This window comes from Callithrix jacchus, chromosome 1, assembly GCF_049354715.1.
Source record: "Callithrix jacchus isolate 240 chromosome 1, calJac240_pri, whole genome shotgun sequence".
Lineage (NCBI taxonomy): Eukaryota > Metazoa > Chordata > Mammalia > Primates > Cebidae > Callithrix > Callithrix jacchus.
Window position 1 is genome coordinate 192,943,424 of NC_133502.1, and position 21,723 is coordinate 192,965,146.

At 49.4% G+C, this 21,723-nt stretch overlaps 1 protein-coding gene and 1 pseudogene across 10 annotated transcripts in view; one reads left to right on the forward strand and one right to left on the reverse strand.

The window, feature by feature from the left end:
• LOC100390034 (breakpoint cluster region protein-like) overlaps positions 1–21,723 on the reverse strand; it is a 55,649-nt gene that overhangs the window by 15,178 nt on the left and 18,748 nt on the right. Inside the window, exon 1 of one of the 9 annotated variants that reach the window (XM_054245222.2) lies at positions 1–21,723. This exon is cut by the window's right edge and continues 6,558 nt beyond it. The exons of the other annotated variants lie outside the window; for them this stretch is intronic. Coding sequence (XP_054101197.1) covers positions 1–21 — 21 coding nt within the window. The 5' untranslated portion in view covers positions 22–21,723. 9 annotated transcript variants of the gene reach the window in all.
• LOC100395213 (elongation factor 1-alpha 1 pseudogene) lies at positions 18,455–20,175 on the forward strand (annotated as a pseudogene). Its single transcript, XR_088104.6, has one exon. The product of XR_088104.6 is annotated as an elongation factor 1-alpha 1 pseudogene (transcript).

Here is a 21,723-nt window from a genome sequence, read left to right on the forward strand (position 1 = left end):
TTTCCAGAAGGTTTTGTTCATCTCACAGTCCTGCTGACAGATCAGGGCTTACGTGTAACTTCTCTGTTCAACAAATTTCCCAGTCCCTCCTGTGTGCTCAGCCTTTGGAAGAGAGTGGGAGGATAGAGGAGGGGGGAGGTAACGACTGTGGGTCTGTAGAGGCACACAGCCAAGCAAAGGGTCTGCTGTGAAGATGGGTGATGGAACGACCCGCTTTAAACAGGGCAGCCAGTGCCTCTCTGGGGTGGCAGGTGGAGCTCTAGAACTGGCAAGAAGCCAGCCGTGCCAGGAGCAGGTCTTTCTGTAGAGGGACCATGTCAGGCACAGGCCCTGTGGTGGGAAGAGCTTGGGGCTGGAGGTTCAGTGTGGTCTGTGGGTGGAGATGGGCCCGGTGCACTCTGGAAGTGGCAGCCCTCGAGGTCATGGCAAAGGGTCGGGCCTGGTTCTGAGGGCAGCAGGAACCGGGGCCCCATGCCTGGAACTCCTAGTCCTCCCAACTAGACAGGATGGGCAGGGTCCCTGGTGTGCAGGGGCCACACCTCTGACACCTGCCTGGACACGCGCAGCCTCAGAGCAGGGTTAAAGTGGCGCGCAGGTGGGGAGTGCAGGGCAGGGGCACAGGCTCCTAAGAAGCCACGCCCCTTTCTGCCTCTTGTTCTGTATCTGAAAGGCAAGGGTTGGTCCTTCTTGCTCAAGAGGCTCCTCAATGGGCATGTCTAGGTTATGTCACCCCTGCCTGGTACCTCACAGCGTTGGGCACTGGATGAGAGGCTGTCGCAGCAGCCTTCCCCATGCCGGGACCAGAGCACTGCATGAGGACGTCGCCTGAACTATTTGATCCAATCCCTACAACAGCCTGGAGGCAGTTCCTTAATGAGAAAACTGAGCTTCAGCGAGGCCCACACTCTGTCCCAGGCAGCAGAGAGCAAGCGGCAGCATTCACAGGTCTCTACACTCAGGAGCCCACAACCTCATGGGAGAAAGACCAAGTGTTTGGCGGGCATCCAGCCCCCTGGTCTCAGGGAAGGCTCACAGGGAGGATGACCCCCGCCCTGTACTGAGAGCCGGAGGGTCTGCAGGGGAGTCACATGCAACAGAGGGTATGAAAATTCAGTGTTTCCCCACAGGAGCTGCACCTGTCCCCATCTCGAGAAGTGATGAGGTCCTGTGCTCTGGGTGAGCCAGGCTGGTTCTGGGGCCAGACCAGGCACTGCGCACTGCTGTCTTGCAGCCTGAGGTTCTTCTCAGGGAGCCTCTGTCTCTCTCAACTCTCCTGTACTCTGAGGCTGGAGGCAGCAGAGCTCCCCATTCGCATGTACAGTCGGTGCCAGGCCTCCGACACTCTCAGGGGTGGAGGCTGCATATCACCATCATAAGCAGCTTGGCTCACGACAGCCAGCCGGCTCTGGTGAGGGGGAACAATGACTTATGTAGGGGTCGCTGGTGCCCATAAGTGGAAGGCTAGGAAGGTTGCCGGAGTGCCAAGGCCGTGACTCATAGGCACTCACCCACACTCCGCCTGCCAAGGGCAGACGGCCGCCTGGTGACAGCACCCACAGGAAGCAAGAAACAGCATGTGCCCCTGGAGAAATGTCAGGCAGAGCTGGAGCGCTGAAGCCGGGTAATCCCCACTGCTGGGTCTGCAGCAGGGACCAGGTCTGGGTAGGATCCTAGGGCACTGAGGTCCTTAGAGAAGGACTACAGGATGTCTGCTTGGCAGGGACACAAGAAAGAGCCTCCCTGCCAAGGAGGAATGGTCTCAGGCACCTTCCCTGTGGGGCTGGATGGTCAGCAGCCTTCTCCATACAAAGGCGCTGAGCTTCTCGCCATTACCAGCAGAGGGCACCCCATGCTCCGCTCAGAAGCCGCAGACCCGGCCCACTCTGCCTTGTGTGCCAGAAATGCAGCTGCCTCTCCAGCAGCGGTTTCCCACAGCCCACCTCAGGGGCACCTTTGGCCTTCAGCAAGGCCACCGAGTGTCACACTGGACGCCTGTAGCACCCACATGCCGGCCTGCCACACTGAGAGGACCAGGCCTGGCTATGGGGAGGACGTGGCCCCTCTGGGTGTGGACTGCAGGCCCGGGAGGCTTGGACAGATGATTCTAGGCTACTCTTCTGATGTCACCACAGCCTCCAAACCCTCACCCACCCATGCAGCTCTCCCCTGAGAGAAACCCTAATCCATAGGCACCCCAGCATGTCGCAGCACCTCAGGCCCTGCTCTGCAGTCCCCATCACCCAGTCCCTGCCCTCCCAGTCCACACAACACCAGCACGGAGCTGGGAGGCCATGTGGCATAGGTCACTGCCTGCCCAGGAGACGTCCCTCTCAGAAGTGCTCAGCAGCCTGGTACCCGGCTCAGAGTACAGGATGCTCAGCCTTGAAATCAGCCCAAGCTTCCCCGCACAGTCCACCGGACTCACATCCTCCAGGGCACATGGCAAGGGTGGGCTGGGGCCACGGTCCTGACTGCATCCCAAAGCCAGCATAAGGCCACGTGGCTGGAAACCACTGTCCCTAAGGCTCAGTGTCTCTCCAGGGCAAACACCCCCAGCTGGAGCAGGGGGACAGAGAGGGCCCGGGCGTCACTGGGACAGCACCACGGTTTGGAGAGCTGGCTTGCCGGGCTGCGGGAGCCTGTGTGTGAAAAGGGCGCATTGGAAGATCCCATGTGTGCCATTATGCCCAGCTAAATTTTTTTTTTTTTTGGTAGAGACAGGGGTCTCGCTATGTTGTCCAGACTGGTCTTGAACTCCTGGCCTCAAGTGGTCCTCCCACCTAGACCTCCCAACGAGCTGGGATTGCAGGTGTGAGCCCCTGCACCTGGCTCTGCCTTTAAAGGGAAGGAAATTTTGTTACATGCTACAACACGATGAACCTTGAAAACATGATGCTAAGTGAAATATGGCAGTCACAAAGTGCCACATGTTGTATGACTCCACTGATACTAAATGTCCAGAATATGTAAATCCATAAAAAGAGAAGGTAGGTCAGTGACTGCTTAATGGGCCATGGGGTTTCCTTCTGGGGTGACAAAAATGTTTTGGAACTAAATAGAGATATTGGTTACACAACACTGTGAATGCACTAAAAGCCACTGAATTGCTCACTTTAAAATGATTCATTTTACATTATGTGATTTTTACCTCATTTTTTTTTTAAAAAACTGACCTGTTTTCCTCTCTTAAGCAGGGAACCCGGAACATAATTCCGCTATTTCCCAAGGGCTGAGTATCCTTCCAGATGGACGTCAGTACAGCCTGACCATAATCCCAGGCCACCCACAGGCAGTGAGTGCTTTCAGAGACACAGTTGGTTCTGGTGGTTTTTCTACTTAATCCTCCTCTGCCAGTCTGGCAGCTGCCCCTTCTTGCATCCAAACAAGGGGCTCAAAATTCTTTTTTTTTTTGAGACAGAGTTTTGCTGTTGTTACCCAGACTGGAGTGCAATGGCACGATCTCGGCTCACCGCAACCTCTGCCTTCTGGATTCAAGCAATTCTCCTGCCTCAGCCTCCCGAGTAGCTGGGACTACAGGTGCGCACAACCATGCCCAGCTAATTTTTGTATTTTTAGTAGAGACGGGGTTTCACCTTGTTGACCAGGATGTTCTTGATCTCTTGACCTCGTGGTCCACCTGCCTCGGCCTCCCAAAGTGCTGGGATTATAGGCGTGAGCCACCGCGCGCGGCCACAAAATTCTTTATAAATGAGACGTCCTCTATCCAGTTAGCCACTGCACCCTGGCTAAAGGCCTGCCCCCAGGGCCCTTGGTTCTGTGGTGGGCAGGTGCACAGAGAGCACCCTAGGATCCCGTGGCCTCCCAGCCCTCATGCTGTACCCCAACAATGACATCACCAGGCCAGCACCCAAGAACGAAAGCCTCAGCTGCCCAGATAGAGCTCAGGGTCATGAATCAGCATGTGCCACAAAGAAAGCCACCAGGCTAGCCAAGGCCCCCACCCCATAGGCTGGAAAATGTCAGTCGGGAAGGGCCTGAGCCTGCCCTGCTCCCTGATGCCTTGGCTCCCCAGGCAACCCTAGACACTGAGAACGAGAAACAGGTATTTATAGCTCTGAGCTTTCTTGGAGGAGAAAGCCCAACCCGTGCAACCAGCCTGATGGCTCTGCCCGCTTGAAGGCTGAGCTGGTTGGAGACTCAATCACCAGAAGGTCAACTTTGCTGGCAATTTTTTGGGGGGCACTAAAGACAGCTGTTTTCCTCTACAAACGGAGGGTGCCTCAGTATGGGCAGGTGAGAACCCCGCCTCCTCTCCATCAGCATCCACAACACTGTTAAAGGACCCTCCCGAGTCTCCAAGGACCCAGCTGTGCCTAAGGCTCCCAGTCATTCCAGGAGGCAAAAATAATTTGATGCTCCAGGCTTTGATGCTCCTCCTGGTGCAGGCACAGGGCAGACAGAGGCTGAAATCCCAGCTGGGAAGAGGCAGCCGCCCTCGGCCCCAGAATGATATAGTCATTACTCCTCAGCAGCACCTGGGCTTTTTAGGACTCAGGGGCTCAGAAAGACTTCCTGGAGGCCCTGAAGATTTAGCCCCAGACAAATGTACTGAGTACCTAATACATCTAGGGCACTGTGCTGGGTATGCAACGGTGAGCACTGCACACCCAGCCCCTGCTCTCGGGAGCCAGTGGAATCCACCAAGTCATGTGACATGGGCATCACAGCAACCATGCCAAGGCCAAGGGAGAGGCAGCTGGCACCGGAGTACATGCAGGAGGGAGGCAGACAAATCCAGGCAGGACAGCAGGGCCTGTCCCTGAGGAAATAACCACAGAGCCAGAACCTGAGAGAGGGGGAGGCACACACTGGCTCCCCGGAGGAACACCAAGGTGAGAAGCCCACTGTTGTGGGCCCCCAAAGGAACACGTTCATTCCTAACCCTAGAATCTGCAAGTGTGACCTTACCTGGAAAAAGAGGCCTTGCAGATATAATGAGGTTAAAGGCCTTGCGATGAGCTCACCCTAGATCGTCCGACCACTACTACTATGATGTGTTTCTATTCTCCCAGAACACTCCTGACAACATGTATGTGGGTTTATTCCTTTCACCGGGCAATCCTCCCCGTCTCTGGACACCAGCCAGGTGTCCTATAATTTAATTCCATTCTGCCAGTAAGTACATGGAATGAGTGTCAGACCCCACAGGTTAGGCGCTCAGTACCACAAGACTGCCCCCACTTCAGGCACTGGGGCAAAGTCTGGGACACATGTACTTCTGACCTACTGACCCTAAAGCTGGGGGTGGGGTGTTCTCACAACCCCCTCCTCAGGTTCAATAATTTTCTAGAACCGGGAACGGTGGCTCACGCCTGTAATCTCAGCATTTTGGGAGGCCGAGACAGGTGGATGGCCTGAGGTCAGGAGTTCGAGACCAGCATGGCCAATATGGTGAAACCCCGTTTCTACTAAAAATACAAAAATTAGCCAGGCATGGTGGCATGTGCCTGTAGTCCCAGCTACTCTGGAGGCTGAGGCAGGAGAATTGCTTGAACCCAGGAGGTGGAGGTTGCAACGAGCCGAGATCGCACCACAGCATTCCAGCCTGGGCGATGGAGTAAGACTGCATCTCAAAAAAAAAAAAATTGCTAGAGCAGAGCAGCTCACAAAATTCAGGAAAGCCCTTTACTCATGTTTACCAGTTTATTATAAAGGATACCACTCAGGAACAGCCAAACAGAAGAGAAGCACAGGGCAGGGTGACAGAGTGTGTACTGCTGGGGGGAGCTTCCATGGCCTCTGGGGCACTGCCCGCCCAGCACCTCCATGTGTTCACCAATATGAAAGCTCTTGGAGTATAGTGTTTTCATGGAGGTTCCACTAGGTAGGCAAGACTGACTAAATCACTGGCCACTGATGATCCATTCAGCTGAGATCAGGCATTGTCAGCCTGGCAGGGCTGTAGACTGGTGATCAATTCAATCTCCACCCCCTCCCCATCCCCAGAGTTCAGGACAGAGCTAAACTTCCAACCTTCGAATCACAGGGCTGGTTCCTCTGGCAACCAGCCCCATCCCACAGCTATCTGGGGGCCTGCCCATCAATCATCACCTCATTAGCATAACCTCAGGTCCCACAAAAAAGGGCTTGTATGAGTAACAAAAGATGCACCTATCACCTCATTGCAGGAAATTATAATGATTTTAGGAGCCTGTGCCAGAAACCAGAAGACCAAATCTACATATTTTTATTATATCACAATATCACATGATGGACCCTAAATCTGATGACAAGTATATTTAAAGAGACAGAAGACAGGCACACAGGAGGGCGTTTGAAGGCAGATGCAGAGACTGGAGAAGTGCCGGGGCCATCAAATGCTGGGAACGGCAAGGAAAGATCCTCCCCTAGAGCCTCCAGAGACAGCCTGGCCCTGCTGACACCTAGATATTGGGCTTCTATCTTCAGAACTGGGAGAGAATAAATGTTTGTTGTTGTAAGCCCCTAAGCTTATGGCATTGTTAAGGAAGCCACAGGACGCTAAGACATGGCCTGGACTGGGTGCCATGGAGTCTGAGGACAGAGATAACCCAGCCCCTGGGAGAGGTCTGGAAGGGCTTTGCAGTGGTAGAGCCTGTGAGACAGAGAGAAGAATGTGACCAACGGAGCCTTCAGCCAGCAGGGGTGGGGAGCCACAAAGATGTCCCACCCCTGACTCACGCTGCCGACTCAGCTGCCAGCTCTCCTGGGGCTTACAAATGCAGAAAGGCTGGGAAGGACTGAAGGAAGCACCATTCCAAAATATGCTGTATCAGTACACTGACTTGAGCTGACAACATTAGAGACTGCAGCTTCCGAAAGGGCTAGCTGACCTGCTTCTTGCTGTACAAAGCAAGCCATAAAAATTCCTCTGGGAGAGGTGCCCTCCCTGTACCAAGAGAGAAAATAGCCCTTATCCTCTGAGACTGGGAATTGGGGGCTGCAGTGGACCTGAATGAATATACTTAACAAAGTAACCCTTATCTCCCACCAAGTTTCCCCTCATGCATCTCCCAGTGACTCCCCAGAGTTTACTGCCCGTAGCCAGTTCCCTCCTGTCCTGCCACTTCTCAAACTTACTGTTATCTAAAAAGGGTCTTGTTTGGCCACTTCTCTGGACTTGACTCTGGAGAAGAATCCTATGTCCCTGTAAAACCAACGACATCTGTGTTTTTCTCCTATTAATGTGCCTGGTGTCACTTTGGTTTCTAGATCCAGCCAGAGGCCACTAAGAGCTAAGGGGGACTGGAAGCAATCTCTGGGAAAGGAGATACAGCTGGGAAAAGGGCAGCGAGAGGAGAGGGAGGTAGGGGGAGCCTCTATGGGGAGCCTCGGGCTGCAGGCCCAGGACTTGGGCTCGATTTAGGAAGTGTCTGGGTCTGGAACAAGAGGGGAGCCTAGGGCCCGCAGGGGGACAGGTGACATTCTAGCAGCACATCTGAGTGTGGCATAGGAGGTGGGGCAGGGCTGGGGGCTTCTGCAATGTTCACTCCAGGTGGGCCTGGTGTTGGTTGAAAAACGCAGGCAGGGGGCATTGACACAAAGTGATCATGGGTCTGGCTAAGAGGACAAAGACAAAAGGAGGAGGAAGAGTAGAGGGGACGCTGAGCTTTCTAGTCCCCGCGGTGCAGATGTGGCAGCAGGGTACTGGTCAGAAGAGTCCCTGGGAAGATAGTGGGAGGGGGAAAGGTAGGGAAGGTGGAGCAGTGCCCTTCAAAAGAGGATGGCATGGGAACAGTGCCCTGGAGTGGGAGTAGCATGGGGAGCGAGGTCTGAAAGTGAATGGTGGGGGTCCCTCCACGCCAGCAAAGGTGCTCAGCCAGGAATTGGGCTGTGGCCACTGCACACTTGCGGGTCCTCCCCTCCCACTCACTGCTCCTCCAAAGAGGAAACACAGAGGATTAAGGGCAAAAAATGGCAGGAAGAGGGGCCTCCCCCTGCTGGCAGTCACCACCCTGAGCCTGGGGCCAGGGCCCAGCCACCGGCAGACACCCAGCAAGCCTGGGAGGGCAGAGAACCACCTTATTCCCCAACCTGGTCTCGGGCTACCCTTGCTGAAGGATGCCTGGAGTGGGATAGGAGAGGAGACGCACATTCACCACATTCACAGCAGCACCATCCGCAATGGCCGAGAGGTGGCAGCAACCCCAGTGTCCATCCACGCGTGACTGCAAGACCAGAATGTGCTATATACTTGTAAAGGAGTATTATTCAGCCTCGAAAAGGAAGGAAACTCTGAGACATGCTGACTTGGATTAGCCTTGAGGACATTATGCTAAGTGAAATCAGCCAGACACAAAGAGTCAAATACTGTATGCTTCCATGTATATAAGGTTCCTAGAGTAGTCAAATTCAGAGACAGGAAGGAGAATGGGGGCTGTCAGGTGCTGGAGAGGGAGTTAGTGTTTAGTGGAGTTTCAGTTTGGAGAAGATGAAAAAGTTCTGGAGATGGACAGTGGTGACCTCTGTATGACAACGTGGATGTACTTAACACCACTGAAATGCACACCTAAAAATGGCTAACATAGTCAATTTTATGTTATTTACACACACACACACACACACACGCACGCACGCACGCACACAGGATCAACCAGGTTTTCAAATTTAAAACGAAAGAAAAGAAGTACAGTGTTAGGGGCTAAATCATGTTCCCTGCCAAATTCATATGCTGAAGTCCTAACTCCTAAACTTATTTGAAAATAGGGTCTTTACCAAGTTAAAATGAGGTCATTAGGTTAGGTCCTAATCCAATATGACTGTGTCCTTTAAAAAAGGGGTGGCCAGGCGTGGTGGCTCATGCCTGTAATCCCAGCACTTTGCAAGAGAGGAGAATCACTTCAGGCCGGGAGTTGGAGACTAGCCTGAACAACATGAGAGCCTGTCTCTACAAAAAAAAAAAAATACAAAAATTAGCCAGGTGTGGTGGTCATGCCTGTAGTTCTCAGCTACTTGGGAGGCTGAGGCAGGAGGATTGGTCACTGAGCCCAGGAGGCTGAGGCTATAGTGAGCTATGATTGAGCCACTGCACTCCAGCCTGGGACTGGAGCAAGAGGGAGATCCTGTCTCTTAAAAAAAAGTGTGGGGTGGGGTGGGGTGGGGGGATGGAATTTGGAGAGAGATGGGCATATTGGGAGAATGTCATGTGAACTTGAAGACAGTCACCCATAAGGATCCAACCCAGCCAACATCTCAATCTCATACTTCTAGGCTTCAGAACTGTGAGATGATACATTTCTATGATTTGGGCTGCAGAGTTCGTGGTTCTTTGTTACGCAGCCATAGCACACTATTACGTGAATGAAGTCACTGTGGAGCTCAGACACCAGCTTTGAGGAGCTGTCCACATGCCACGTTCTAGACTCGGAGTGGCAGAGGGGAAGAGCAGACACCAAGGCGCACAAGGTCAGAGTAGGAGGCAGCCCAGGGCCTCACCCCCTTCAGCCACGCAGCATATCTGTGCTCTCTTGGGCACTTGCTCAGAAGCTAAATTGTTATAGATTGACCCCAGACTCTCCTGCTAGACAAAAGACCAGAGCCACCTGAGTATCTTGTGCTTGTACAAGTCAGAAATTAAAGAAACCCCGTCACATTCTGAATGTCCTGCACAACACTGCCAGCCAACCAGCCCTTCCTGAGCGCAGCCCCTGCACCTTCAGACTCTCCTTCCTACACAGGGCCTCGGGGGCTTTGCTTTCCTCCCCTCATCCAAGCTGAGAGGTGGGCGGGGGGTGGGGGGGAGGAGGCTTCCATGCAGGTGAGGAAACTGAGGTACTAAAGCAACAAGCTGGGCAGAACCAGAAAAGCCCAATGCTGGAGACAGATTGACAAGGTGTGTATGAACCCTTCTGGGCCCTCAAATGATTCTACAACCTGAGTTCTTTCTATTGAGGGAAAGGAGATGGCCCAGGGGACAGTTTGTGGACTCCCCCCCCAAGCCACATACACACACAAGAAGCACCTGTGTTCCCACCAGCCCTGGAGGAGTATAGCCCTAGGTCAGTCCTGGGGGCTGGTCTGCAATTCCCACCCCTGTCCTAATACTGGGTCACCCTGATCTATAGTGCTCCTGGGAGGCTTATGGAGTTGTGGATGCGCAGGTGCCCAGGACGCCAGCCTGAGTCAGGGCCAGGGGGATAACACCAGCAATGGCAACAGGTACGGGTCAGAAGTGCTGCCTCGAATCCCCACGCCTCTGCAAGGGAGCCATCACTATGTCATTTTACAGACGAAGGTTGAAGGTTTGGATGTAGAACCAACATACCCCGAATTCCACAGCTAAGAAGGGGGATCCCCAACTTCAGGAATCCTGGCGGGCTGAACTAGGGGTGAGCTGGGGCAGGGGAGTGACATTTTGTATTCTGCTCCAGAATTTAAGATGTTCCAGGTGTGGGCAAATGTCAAAAGGCTGAGGAACAGACCAGGAGGTGGCACCGTCTCTAAGTCTAAACCCAAATGGATTTTCCCCTGGAAAACCTGTGCACGCAGTTTATGTGGCCAGGAACTCTCCCATTCTTAAACAAGTATTTGGAAAATGAAATCAAATTCCCTCTGTTCCCAGTTTCCCCTACCCTACCTCCAAGGCCTTCTTCAATCATCCCCCTAAAAAGCAAGACAGAAAACAAAGCAGGATGACAGGGATAACCAGAGGGCCCGGGGGCCTGAGTGAAACTCTTCGCTTCATCTCTCAATGTTCCCACCAATGAAATGGGGATAATGACACTCTCCACCCACGCTCCCTACGAGGTGTCAAGCAGGCCCCATCAGAGGGAGGAAACAGCACGGAGAAGCACAAGCATCACTTAACATAATTACAGGAAGCCTCACCTAGTCCTGCGCTCCCACCTGCAACATTTCAGAGCATGCTCTTTTGCTCCTTTCCAGAAAACCGTATGACCTCCTCTTGCCTGGCTTCTGGGGGATGCAGCGTGAGGCTGAGGGTTCCACTTCAGGAAATGTGGCAGAGCTCATGTGTCTGCTCAGGCCACTGCAGGTCCACGGGTGACCCTGGCACGGCAATCTGGTCCATCTCGTCCACTGCAGAGGCCAGCCAGGCTCTGGATGCTGGCCTTCATGCTGCCCATCTCAGCAGCCGAAAGTGGACCCACTCACTGCAAAGGCCACTGCTCTGTCTTCCACATTTCTCTTCTCCAGCAAAAGTCAGGCCACAGAGGAGCTTTCCTCACTCCCCTGAGGCTACAAACTCTGCAGGCCACAGAAAACAGCAGAGGAACGAGCCAGAAAACCAGCCGGCGAGGAGCTCTCTGTCCAGATGCAAGAGGAGACAGAGGACCCGGCTCTTGACCTGAAACTCGAAACTGTCATTGGGAATTACCACCCATGGCGATAATCCCAGCTGTCGCTGCGGGTGTGACAACCTGGTCCAGATCCCACCTGTTACTTTCAATCCAGGCTCAGGAACCAGGCCCAGCTCCTATCCTGCTTCCCCAGAGGGTGTGGGAGGAGGCAAGATTCACATGCCCGGCCTGCCTCCATGGACACAGCTGTTAGATGCCGGCTCAGGGAGCCAACTCAGCCACCTGCCAGCCCAGCCAAATGAGCAGGTCCTGATGAGGAATGTGAGAGGCTGCATTCTGAAAGCTCCTTCTGAAAAAAGTATGTTCTGAAGAGATTCAGCTCACAGACCGGGGCAGCATGGACACATCGCCATGCCACCACAATCGCCAGGAAAAGGCCTTCCAGAACTCCACGATCCTGGGAGAGATGTGGAACTAGAAAGGCTCGCAGAGGTATCTGACACCGGCTCTGAGCCTGGGACTTCTGGAAAATCCTCAGGTGGTAGAAAAACAGCTTGACTCAATCAGGTCACCCTGCCCAACACTCTTGCCTCCACAGCTACCCCATGCCAGGGCTGATTCGGATACTATTCAAGACACAGAATCTGCTCAGACTTCCCAGACAGGCCAGTAGAGAACGAGGCTATTTCCTGCTCCTTGCTTAACAGACAGACGCCAGCTGGCTGCCTAAGGTCACTGTCCAACCCTCTTTACCTCCAGTGCAGGCATCACCAGCCCCCCTGCAAAGGAGAGCAATAGACATTCAGTCACATCCCACATCAGGCTAGCATCAGGCACACAGCAGGCATCTAACAGGTGTCAGCCCCTTCTTGGTCCTCCTGAGGGGAACCCAGACCCGCTAACAAGCTGTACTCTGCCCGTGTGGCTCCTCCCTGGATGAAGTGCTTTGTAACTTGGCTTGTCAGTGTGCATTGCCCTGTTCTTGCCTGAATACCACCTGAGCTATGCTTTCCTCTTGGCTGGCAAGTGGAGACTGTACCAGGAAAGCCTGGGATGTTCAGAAGGTTGGGCTGGTCTATTAGGGCGACTAGATCCACACCAGGCGCTTTCACCTGTCAAGCCTCTTCCAAAGAGGCCTCATGAGTCAGCAACACAGCAGCGGGGCAGACAAACATCCCCTGGCGCCCTATACTGCTCAGCCACAGTGCAGCAGGGTGGAGATGAGGGTGCAGGTGGGGAGAAGGCAGCCATGAGATGCTGAGTCACCTGGGACCAGATGCCAAGGGTTTGAGGAACCTTGTGTTAAGAAAGCAGCAGCTCTTCGCCATGGAACAGAAACCACTTGGAGGCCACCTGGTTGGCTGGTATGAGGGAGGTGGCATCCAGAAGACCTCAGAGGTGGGTTAACAAGCCAGGCCTCCAGCCACCAGTCCCACCAGCCCCAGGAGAGTCAGCTGCCACCTGCAAGGTCCAAAAGCTTTGGGGATGTGGGGGTGGCACTCTGGGATGCCCCTTACAGCACACAGAATGAATCTTCACATTCCTCCAAAATTCCTATGTTGAAATCTAACCCCCAATGTGATGGTATTTAGGGGTAGTGCCTTGGAGAGGTGATTAGGTCAGGAGGATGGAACCCTTGTGAATGGGATTAGTACCCTTTTCAAACCCCAGAGACAGCCCCATCCTTTCCACACCAGGTGAGAACATAGCAAGAAGATGGCTATGAACCAGAAAGCGGGCCCTTGGCAGACACTGAACTCCTGCCTCCAGCACTGTGAGGAGTAAAGGTTTGTTGTTTAAACTACCCAGTTTATGGTATTTTTGTTATAGCAGCCTGAAGTGACTAAGACACCCCTCCCTGAAAAAATGTGACATGCACACCCTCATATTCCAAGTTCCCATGACTCACATGGGACATAAACATGTCCCTTCCTCTCTGCAGTCCCCATGTTACACTGTGGAACACATGGGCTTGGACATCTACGTCCTTCCCACCCAGTGGCCCAGTGGAAATATACATCTTCCCCTTAATCAGGGAGGCATTTAGCTGCTTACTCCTAACATTCTGTCCCAGAGGGCAGGGCAATAGCACTGCTGCTTTCAGGGAATTCAGAACCTGGAAAAGGCCCGGTGCTGTGGATCACACCTGTAATCCCAGCTCTCTGAGAGGCCAAGGCAGGCACATCATTTGAGGTCAGGAGCTGGAGACCAGCCTGGCCGACATGGTGAAACCCAGTTTCTTCTAAAAATACAAAAATTAGCCAGGTGTGGTGGCGGACACTGGTAATCCTGGCTACCTAGGAGGCTGAGGCAGGAGAATTGCTTGAACCCAGGAGGTGAAGGCTACAGTGAGCCAAGATTGTGCCACTACACTCCAGCCTGGGTGACAGAGCAAGACTCTGTTTCAAAAAAAAAACAATCTGGAGAAGACCCAAGAGGTGAAAATGGGAACTGGGTCACAGTCTCCAGTCCACTCTGGTTTCTCAAGAGTATGAGGGACCACGTGCAGCTGCAGAGTCAGGGGAGGAGGCTGACCTCGACTGACTGACTCCTCTGAGCATGGTAGGGCTCTGTTCACGCAACCCATGCCCCTCCACTCCCCAACTTTCCTGCAGGCTCTAGGTGGCCCTGGGTGTCTGGGGCCCAAAGCCCGTCCAGCACGTGGGCTTGGCCCTGGTCCCATGGCTCCGGCTCACACACACACCCCGACATCAGGGCCCACGACTGAGGAGTCTGAAGCTCATCGCTTTGCACAGCCCCTGGTGCTCACTGTGACCTTATCAGCCTGGGTGCTCTGGGTGCTCCATTCTGAGCCTCAGCTCATACCTTCCCCATCCAGATGGCCTCCCTGGGTCTTAGCCCTCTCAGTTCTTTACAGCCCACCATTCTGATAGCCCCATCCCCGCTGTGACTTAACCTGGTCACCCTCCTAGGCTGGGGGACATTCTCCCTGGTACTTTCTCCCACTCACCGTGTGTAGGGTCCTCCTCGACACGCCACCTACGCTACAGCCCACATTCAGGCACCAGTCTCCTCAAAACTTCTCATAAGCTCCTTAGGACAGGCTGGAGTCCGGTTCCTCCTCACACCACTCACCACCCAGAACCCAGGGACCATCTGTAGAATACACTTATTCAACACATGGGACCACCTCAGGGCTCAGATATAAATAAACAGATCAAGCAAACAACTTCATATTCACATAGCCACTGGTTCCTCAGACTTGGGAGCAACAGAGGTCAGGGTGGCCAAACTGGGTGCAGACACAGATCAAACACACAGGGTTGCAGAAAAGCACAACTCAAGGCAAGCTCCCCTCCTTCATTAGCTGATAGGACACATAATAGAATTTCCATTCGCTATCTCCAGAGAGTCCAGCTGCACACGGTCTCTGTAAAAACACCAGAAGAAAATGCTCATGCACACGCCATTAATGACCCCCGCAGAGGACTTGGCCTGGGGCTCATCACATCTGCGGGTGTACAGGCTGAGCTCATTTCTGAGTCACAAAACCTGAAAGTGATGTTTTTGGTCAGCAACCACCCGGAGAGACTCCCACACTCTATAGCACTCTGCCCACTGACGTGCCCTTGTCCCTGGCTGAATAGCTGATTCTCCATGGGCCCCCAGCTGGCCCATGAAACAGAGTCCATAAAGAAGCTGCGTATTTATTGACACTTGATTTATAACCAAAGCAGCAAATGCAGAAAACAAGAGTTTTCCAGCAATGGTGCTAGGTCAAATGTATATACAAAGGGGGCGAAAATAAATGCTGAGACCTATTTCACACCATATCAAATATAAAGTCCAAGGTTTTCTAACTATGATTTTAAATCTGAAATAGTAAAACAAAGACTTGATTGATCTGACTACATTAAAATTAAAATATTAAAAATAAAAAATCCTGGGCGGGCGCAGTGGCACACACCTGTAATCCCAGCACTTTGGAAGCCTGAGGCAGGCAGATCACGAGGTCAAGAGATCAAGACCATCCCGGCCAAGGTGGTGAGACCCTGTCTCTACTAAAAATACAAAAAATTAGCCAGGTGCGGTGGCAAGCGCCTGTAATCCCAGTACTCGGGAGGCATAGGCAGGAGAATCCCTTGAACCTGGGAGGTAGAGGCCAAGATCGTGCCACTGCACTCCAGAGTGAGACTCTGTCACACACACACACAAAAATCCTTTTAACTAAAAAAGTTAAAATGTTTTGCACAACCAAAAAACCATCATAAGTAGCATTGAAACACAAAAACTGTGAAAGTATATTTGCAGTATCTCACCAAAATGGTTAAGGTCCCTAATATGTACAGAATGCTTTAAAATTGAGGGGGAAAGACCAGAAAAAGAAAAATGAGCAAAATGAATGAATCACACAATCAGTTTACATACACACACACACACACACAGACACACAGACACACACACACAGACACACACACAGACACGCACACACACAGACACACACACAGACATGCACACAGACACACACACACAGACACGCACGCACACAGACACACACACACACAGACACACACACACAGACACACACACATACAGAAAATGGTTAACCTAACTCATAATGAGAGAAATGCAAATTGAGCAGCACTTGTCACTTATCAGATTGGTAAACACACTCATTTGGGAAGAATATGGGGAAACAGGCACCCTCCTTAGTTGTTGATGGGAATGCACCTTAACTTAAGCCTTATGAAAGGAACCATGCAATATCTAACGAAGCTACACATGTATTCACCTTTTGCCCAGCAACTTCACTTCTAGGAATTTAACCTTAAGATACACCTCCAGTAAGACAAATACATATGCACAAGGCTAATTATTCATTGCAGCATTCTTTTCTATTGCTAAATACTGGTCTGCCCTACATGCCTATATACACAGGAAAGCATATGCGGTACCTTCAGTGAATACAATGAGGTATTAAACAGCAATAAAAAATAAGAAAGACTGCTACAAATTGGTATGGAGAGAAATTTCTGGAGTACATTAAGTGAAAAGATTCAGAGTGCAAAAGAATGTATTCTGCCACCTTTTGCGTAAGAAAGGAGAAGTAAAAAAATGTATTTGCTCATTTATGCAAAAAGAAACATGAAAAGAATAAACAAAAGCTAAACCTCTGCGGTGGGTGGGTACCCAGTAAGAGAGAACGGGGGGAAAGGGAGGGGCACTCTTCTCAATATATCTTCTCATATGGTTCTGACTCATGGAGCCATGTTAGTGTTTCATATGCTGAAAAATAAACAAATAAATAAAATGTAAATAAAGATAGGAGAAGCCTAAAATGGAATAGGATAGAAACAAACAGATCTAACTATATTTCAAATGAACAACATAACCCAAGTATTTTGTCAACACAGTAGTATTTTGACCATAAATCCTCACACTCTCAAGCCAAAGACAAAGCGTATGCAAATATTAAACTTCAACTGATAAATTTGTTTCTCACAGCGGTACAGGTAATTCTAAAACTATTTTCTGTATATTATAGGGTGGAGAAAATAAGTAAATGTAGTAAATGTAGGTGGTAGAGGCCAGGTTTTTCAGTGTTGGATAAATGAATTACAATTATAGAATGTGGAAATGCTGTTATGAACCTTTTAAGTCAATAGAATTGGAAGTATCAGTGTGAACTCATACATTTAAATATATGGAGAAACAGGAAGAGAAATTGTCATAGGAGTGTGTGTGTGTGTGTGTGTGTGTGTGTGTGTGTGTGTGTGTGTCTGTCCCAGAAGCAATGAATGAACACATCTAACTTCTAGGTCTTGGTTTTAAGTACTATCCTCCGCTAAAAGGAACACGGTCTCCTTGAAGAAATGGCTGATTCTAGGGCTGAGCTGGAAAGGTACAAAAGTTATTGTGCTTGAAATTAAGGAAGTGCTCCAAGAGTAATAGGAAAATGTCAAAAGGACACAGGAGCCAGCCTGAAGGGGCTCCCAGTGGCCAAATAAGGGATAACCTAGGCATAAAACTAACTGATCTGAATAATTTGTAGCCCACTGAATAAGAATCTATGAATTACAATAAGAGAAAAAAACTCTTCCTTGTGGCAGAATGCCAACTAATACATGTAGAAGGAATAACAGAATTAGAAAATTGTCGTGTTGCAAAAATCACAGTAATAACTGATTTGGGATAGAACTATCAATAGATGCTAAAACCAGGGTGAAAAGTCTGGGGGAAAGAGGATAGACATACTGACAAAGTTTCAAAGTATCTCTGACAAGACACTTAATTAATTACAAGAGGAAGCACAGTATCCTGACAGTGGAGAAATCTAGCCTTCACTACCCTAACCAAAGGAAGTTAACACCCCCCACAACGGAAAAGATGGAAGTCACGTATTTCTATACTTCTGTGGTATTCCTGCCTAAAATGCATAACCCAAACTAACCATTAAGGACATACTACCAAACCCAAATCTGGAGGGCAGTCTATCAAATAACCGCCTTTCACTCTTTAGAAATGTCAAGGTCATAAAAGACAGAGTGAGAAACTATTCCAAATTTAAAGAAAATGAAAACCATAACAACTGAATGCAATACATGATCCTGGATTGGATCCTAGACTAGAAAACAATTTTTTTTCTCTTTTGCTATATCTGACATTAGTGCAATTGGTGAAATTTTATGAAAGGCAATACATTAGATACTAGCATCATATCAATGTTAATTTCCTGATTGTGCAATTTACTATGATTATAAAAAAGAATGCCCTTGTTTTTCTGGAAATATGCACTAAAATATTCAGCAGTAAAGGAGGATTATGTCTACAGTTCATGATCAAAGAGCTAAAGAAAAACTATGTGTGCATACATGTGTATATACAGGGAAATGATAATCATGACAGGTTAATGTGAGGAATCCTGGTAGAGTATACTGGAATTTTTTGTACTAGTCCTTCAATTTTTCGGTAGGTCTAAAATTATTTCAAAATAAAAAGCTCTTACATAATTATTTTCAGACAGATTGAGGATCTAAATATGAAATGTAGAAAAACACTTTTAGAAAAAAAGTAAATAGGGGCCAGACATGGTGGCTCACACCTACAATCCCAAGGCTTTGGGAGGGTGAGGCAGAAGGATCTCCTGCAATCAGGAGATTGAGACCAGCCTGGACAACATAGTGGACCTTGTTCCTACAAAAAGAATAAGAGCTTTTTTCGCAACAGATTTGCCGCCGGAACATAGGTGTCGTGAAAACTACCCCTAAAAGCCAAAATGGGAAAGGAAAAGACTCATATCAACATTGTCGTCATTGGACACGTAGATTCGGGCAAGTCCACCACTATTGGCCATCTAATCTACAAATGCGGTGGCATTGACAAAAGAACCATTGAAAAATTTGAAAAGGAGGCTGCTGAGATGGGAAAGGGCTCCTTCAAGTATGCCTGGGTCTTGGATAAACTGAAAGCCGAGCGTGAATGAGGTATCACCATTGATATCTCCTTGTGGAAATTCGAGATCAGCAAGTACTACGTGACTATCATTGATGCCCCAGGACATAGAGACTTCATCAAAAACATGATTACAGGGACATCTCAGGCTGACTGTGCTGTCCTGATTGTCGCTGCTGGTGTTGGTAAATTCGAAGCTGGTACCTCCAAGAACGGGCAAACCCGAGAGCATGCCCTCCTGGCTTACACACTAGGTGTGAAACAACTAATTGTTGGTGTTAACAAAATGGATTCCACTGAGCCACCCTACAGCCAGAAGAGATATGAGGAAATCGTTAAGGAAGTCAGCACTTACATTAAGAAAATCGGCTACAACCCTGACACAGTAGCATTTGTGCCAATTTCTGGCTGGAATGGTGACAACATGCTGGAGCCAAGTGCTAACATGCCTTGGTTCAAGGGTTGGAAAGTGACCCGTAAGGATGGCAATGCCAGCGGGACTACACTGCTTGAGGCTCTGGACTGCATCCTACCACCAACTCGTCCAACTGACAAGCCCTTGCGTCTGCCTCTCCAGGATGTCTATAAAATTGGTGGTATTGGTACTGTTCCTGTTGGTCGAGTGGAGACTGGTGTTCTCAAACCTGGTATGGTGGTCGTCTTTTCTCCAGTCAACGTTACAACTGAAGTGAAATCTGTTGAAATGCACCATGAAGCTTTGAGTGAAGCTCTTCCTGAGGACAATGTGGGCTTCAATGTCAAGAATGTGTCTGTCAAGGATGTTCGTCGTGGCAACGTTGCTGGTGACAGCAAGAACGACCCACCAATGGAAGCAGCTGGCTTCACTGCTCAGGTGATTATCCTGAACCATCCAGGCCAAATCAGTGCTGGCTATGCCCCTGTACTGGATTGCCACACGGCTCACATTGCATGCAAGTTTGCTGAGCTGAAGGAAAAGATTGATCGCCGTTCTGGCAAAAAGCTGGAAGATGGCCCTAAGTTCTTGAAGTCTGGTGATGCTGCCATCGTTGATATGGTTCCTGGCAAGCCCATGTGTGTTGAGAGCTTTTCAGACTACCCACCTCTCGGTTGCTTTGCTGTTCGTGATATGAGACAGACAGTTGCCATGGGTGTCATCAAAGCAGGGGACAAGAAGGCTGCTGGAGCTGGCAAGGTCACCAAGTCTGCCCAGAAAGCTCAGAAGGCTAAATGAATATTATCCCTAATACCTGCCACCTCAGTCTTAATCAGTGGTGGAGGAAGAACAGTCTCAGAACTGTTTGTTTCAATTGGCCATTTAAGTTTAGTAGTAAAAGACTGGTTAATGATAACAATGCATCGTAAAACCTTCAGGAGGAAAGGAGAATGTTTTGTGGACCACTTTGGTTTTCTTTTTTGCGTGTGACAGTTTTAAGTTATTAGTTTTTAAAATCAGTACTTTTTAATGGAAACAACTTGACCAAAAATTTGTCACAGAATTTTGAGACCCATTAAAAAAGTTTAATGAGGAAAAAAAAAAAAAAGAATAAGAAAAAATACAGGAAACTACTTCACTTGGCCTGGGGATAGGTTAAGATTTCTTAAAACACACACAAACACACACACACACACACCCCATAAAGAAAATATTAATAAATTGGGCTGCATTAAAATAAATAGCTGCTGTTCATGAAGATACCTGTAAGGGTATTATACCTTTATGAAGGGGAGGGGAGAGAAAGGAAGGGGAGGGAAGCAGGGGAATATCGTGCAGCATGTATAAATGATAAAGGGCTCACATCTAGAAAAGGTAAAGAACCACAAATCAGTGCAAAAAGACACTGTACCCTCTCATACCCACTAGAATGGTTATCATCAAAAAACAAAATAACAACTTTGTAGAGGACCTGAAAAAAACGAGAACCTTATGTACTGTTAATGGGAATGTAAATGGTGTAGCTGCTAGCGGTGAGAAACAATAGGCCGTTCCTTAAAGAATTAAAAATGGAGTTACCATATAATGTAGCAACTCTACCTATGGACATATACCCCCTCGAAATTGAAAGCAGGGCCCTGAAGAGATATTTGCACACTCATATTCATAGTAGTACTATCAGTAGTAGACAAAAGGTGGAAGCAACCCAAGTGTTCACTGACAGGCAAATGGTTAAACAAAACATGGCATATAAATACAATGGAATACCACTGAGCCTTAAAAATGGAAGGAATTCTGACGCAGGCTACAACACGGATGAACCTTGAAGACATGATGCCAAGTTAAATAAGCCAGTCACAAAACAAGTGGCCTATGATTCCATTTATATGAGATAGATAGAGCAGTGAAATTCATAGAGACAGAAAGTAGAATGGTGGTTGTCAGGTGTTGGAGAGAAGAGGGAATGGGGAGTTATATAATAGGTACAGAGACTCAGTTTAGCAAGATGGAAAATTCTGGAGATGGATGGTGATGATGGCTGCACAATGATGTAAATGTATTTAATGGCACTGAACCGCACACTCAAAAATGGTTAAGATGGCTGGGCACGGTGGCACACACCTGAAATCCCACCCTCACAGGAGAATTACTTGAGGCCACAGAGTTAGAGACCAGCCTGGGTAACGAAGCAAGACCCTGTCTCTTAAAAAAAAATTGTTTTAATTAGCCAGGTATGGTGGTGTGCACCTATAATCCCAGCTATTCAGGAGACTGAAGCCAGAAGACTGCTTGAGCCCAGGAGTTCAAGGCTACAGTAAGCTAGGATCATGCCATTGCACTCCAGCCTGGGCAGGCAACAGAGTGAGACTCCACCTCCTAAAAAAATAAAAATAAATAAAATGGAAAATAAAAAGGCCAAGGTGATGAATGCTATATGCAGTTTTCCACAATAAAAAAAAAAGCTGGAAAAAAAAGCCAACAGAAAAATGGGCAAGTGACTTGAACAGGCACTTCACAAAACAGGATCTAAATGACCACTGAGCACATAAAAATAATGTATAAAAAGGTATTCAATCTTACTGGCAACAATGCAAATTAATGCCACTCCTCCACCCCTTTATACATTCCTGAGTGCTT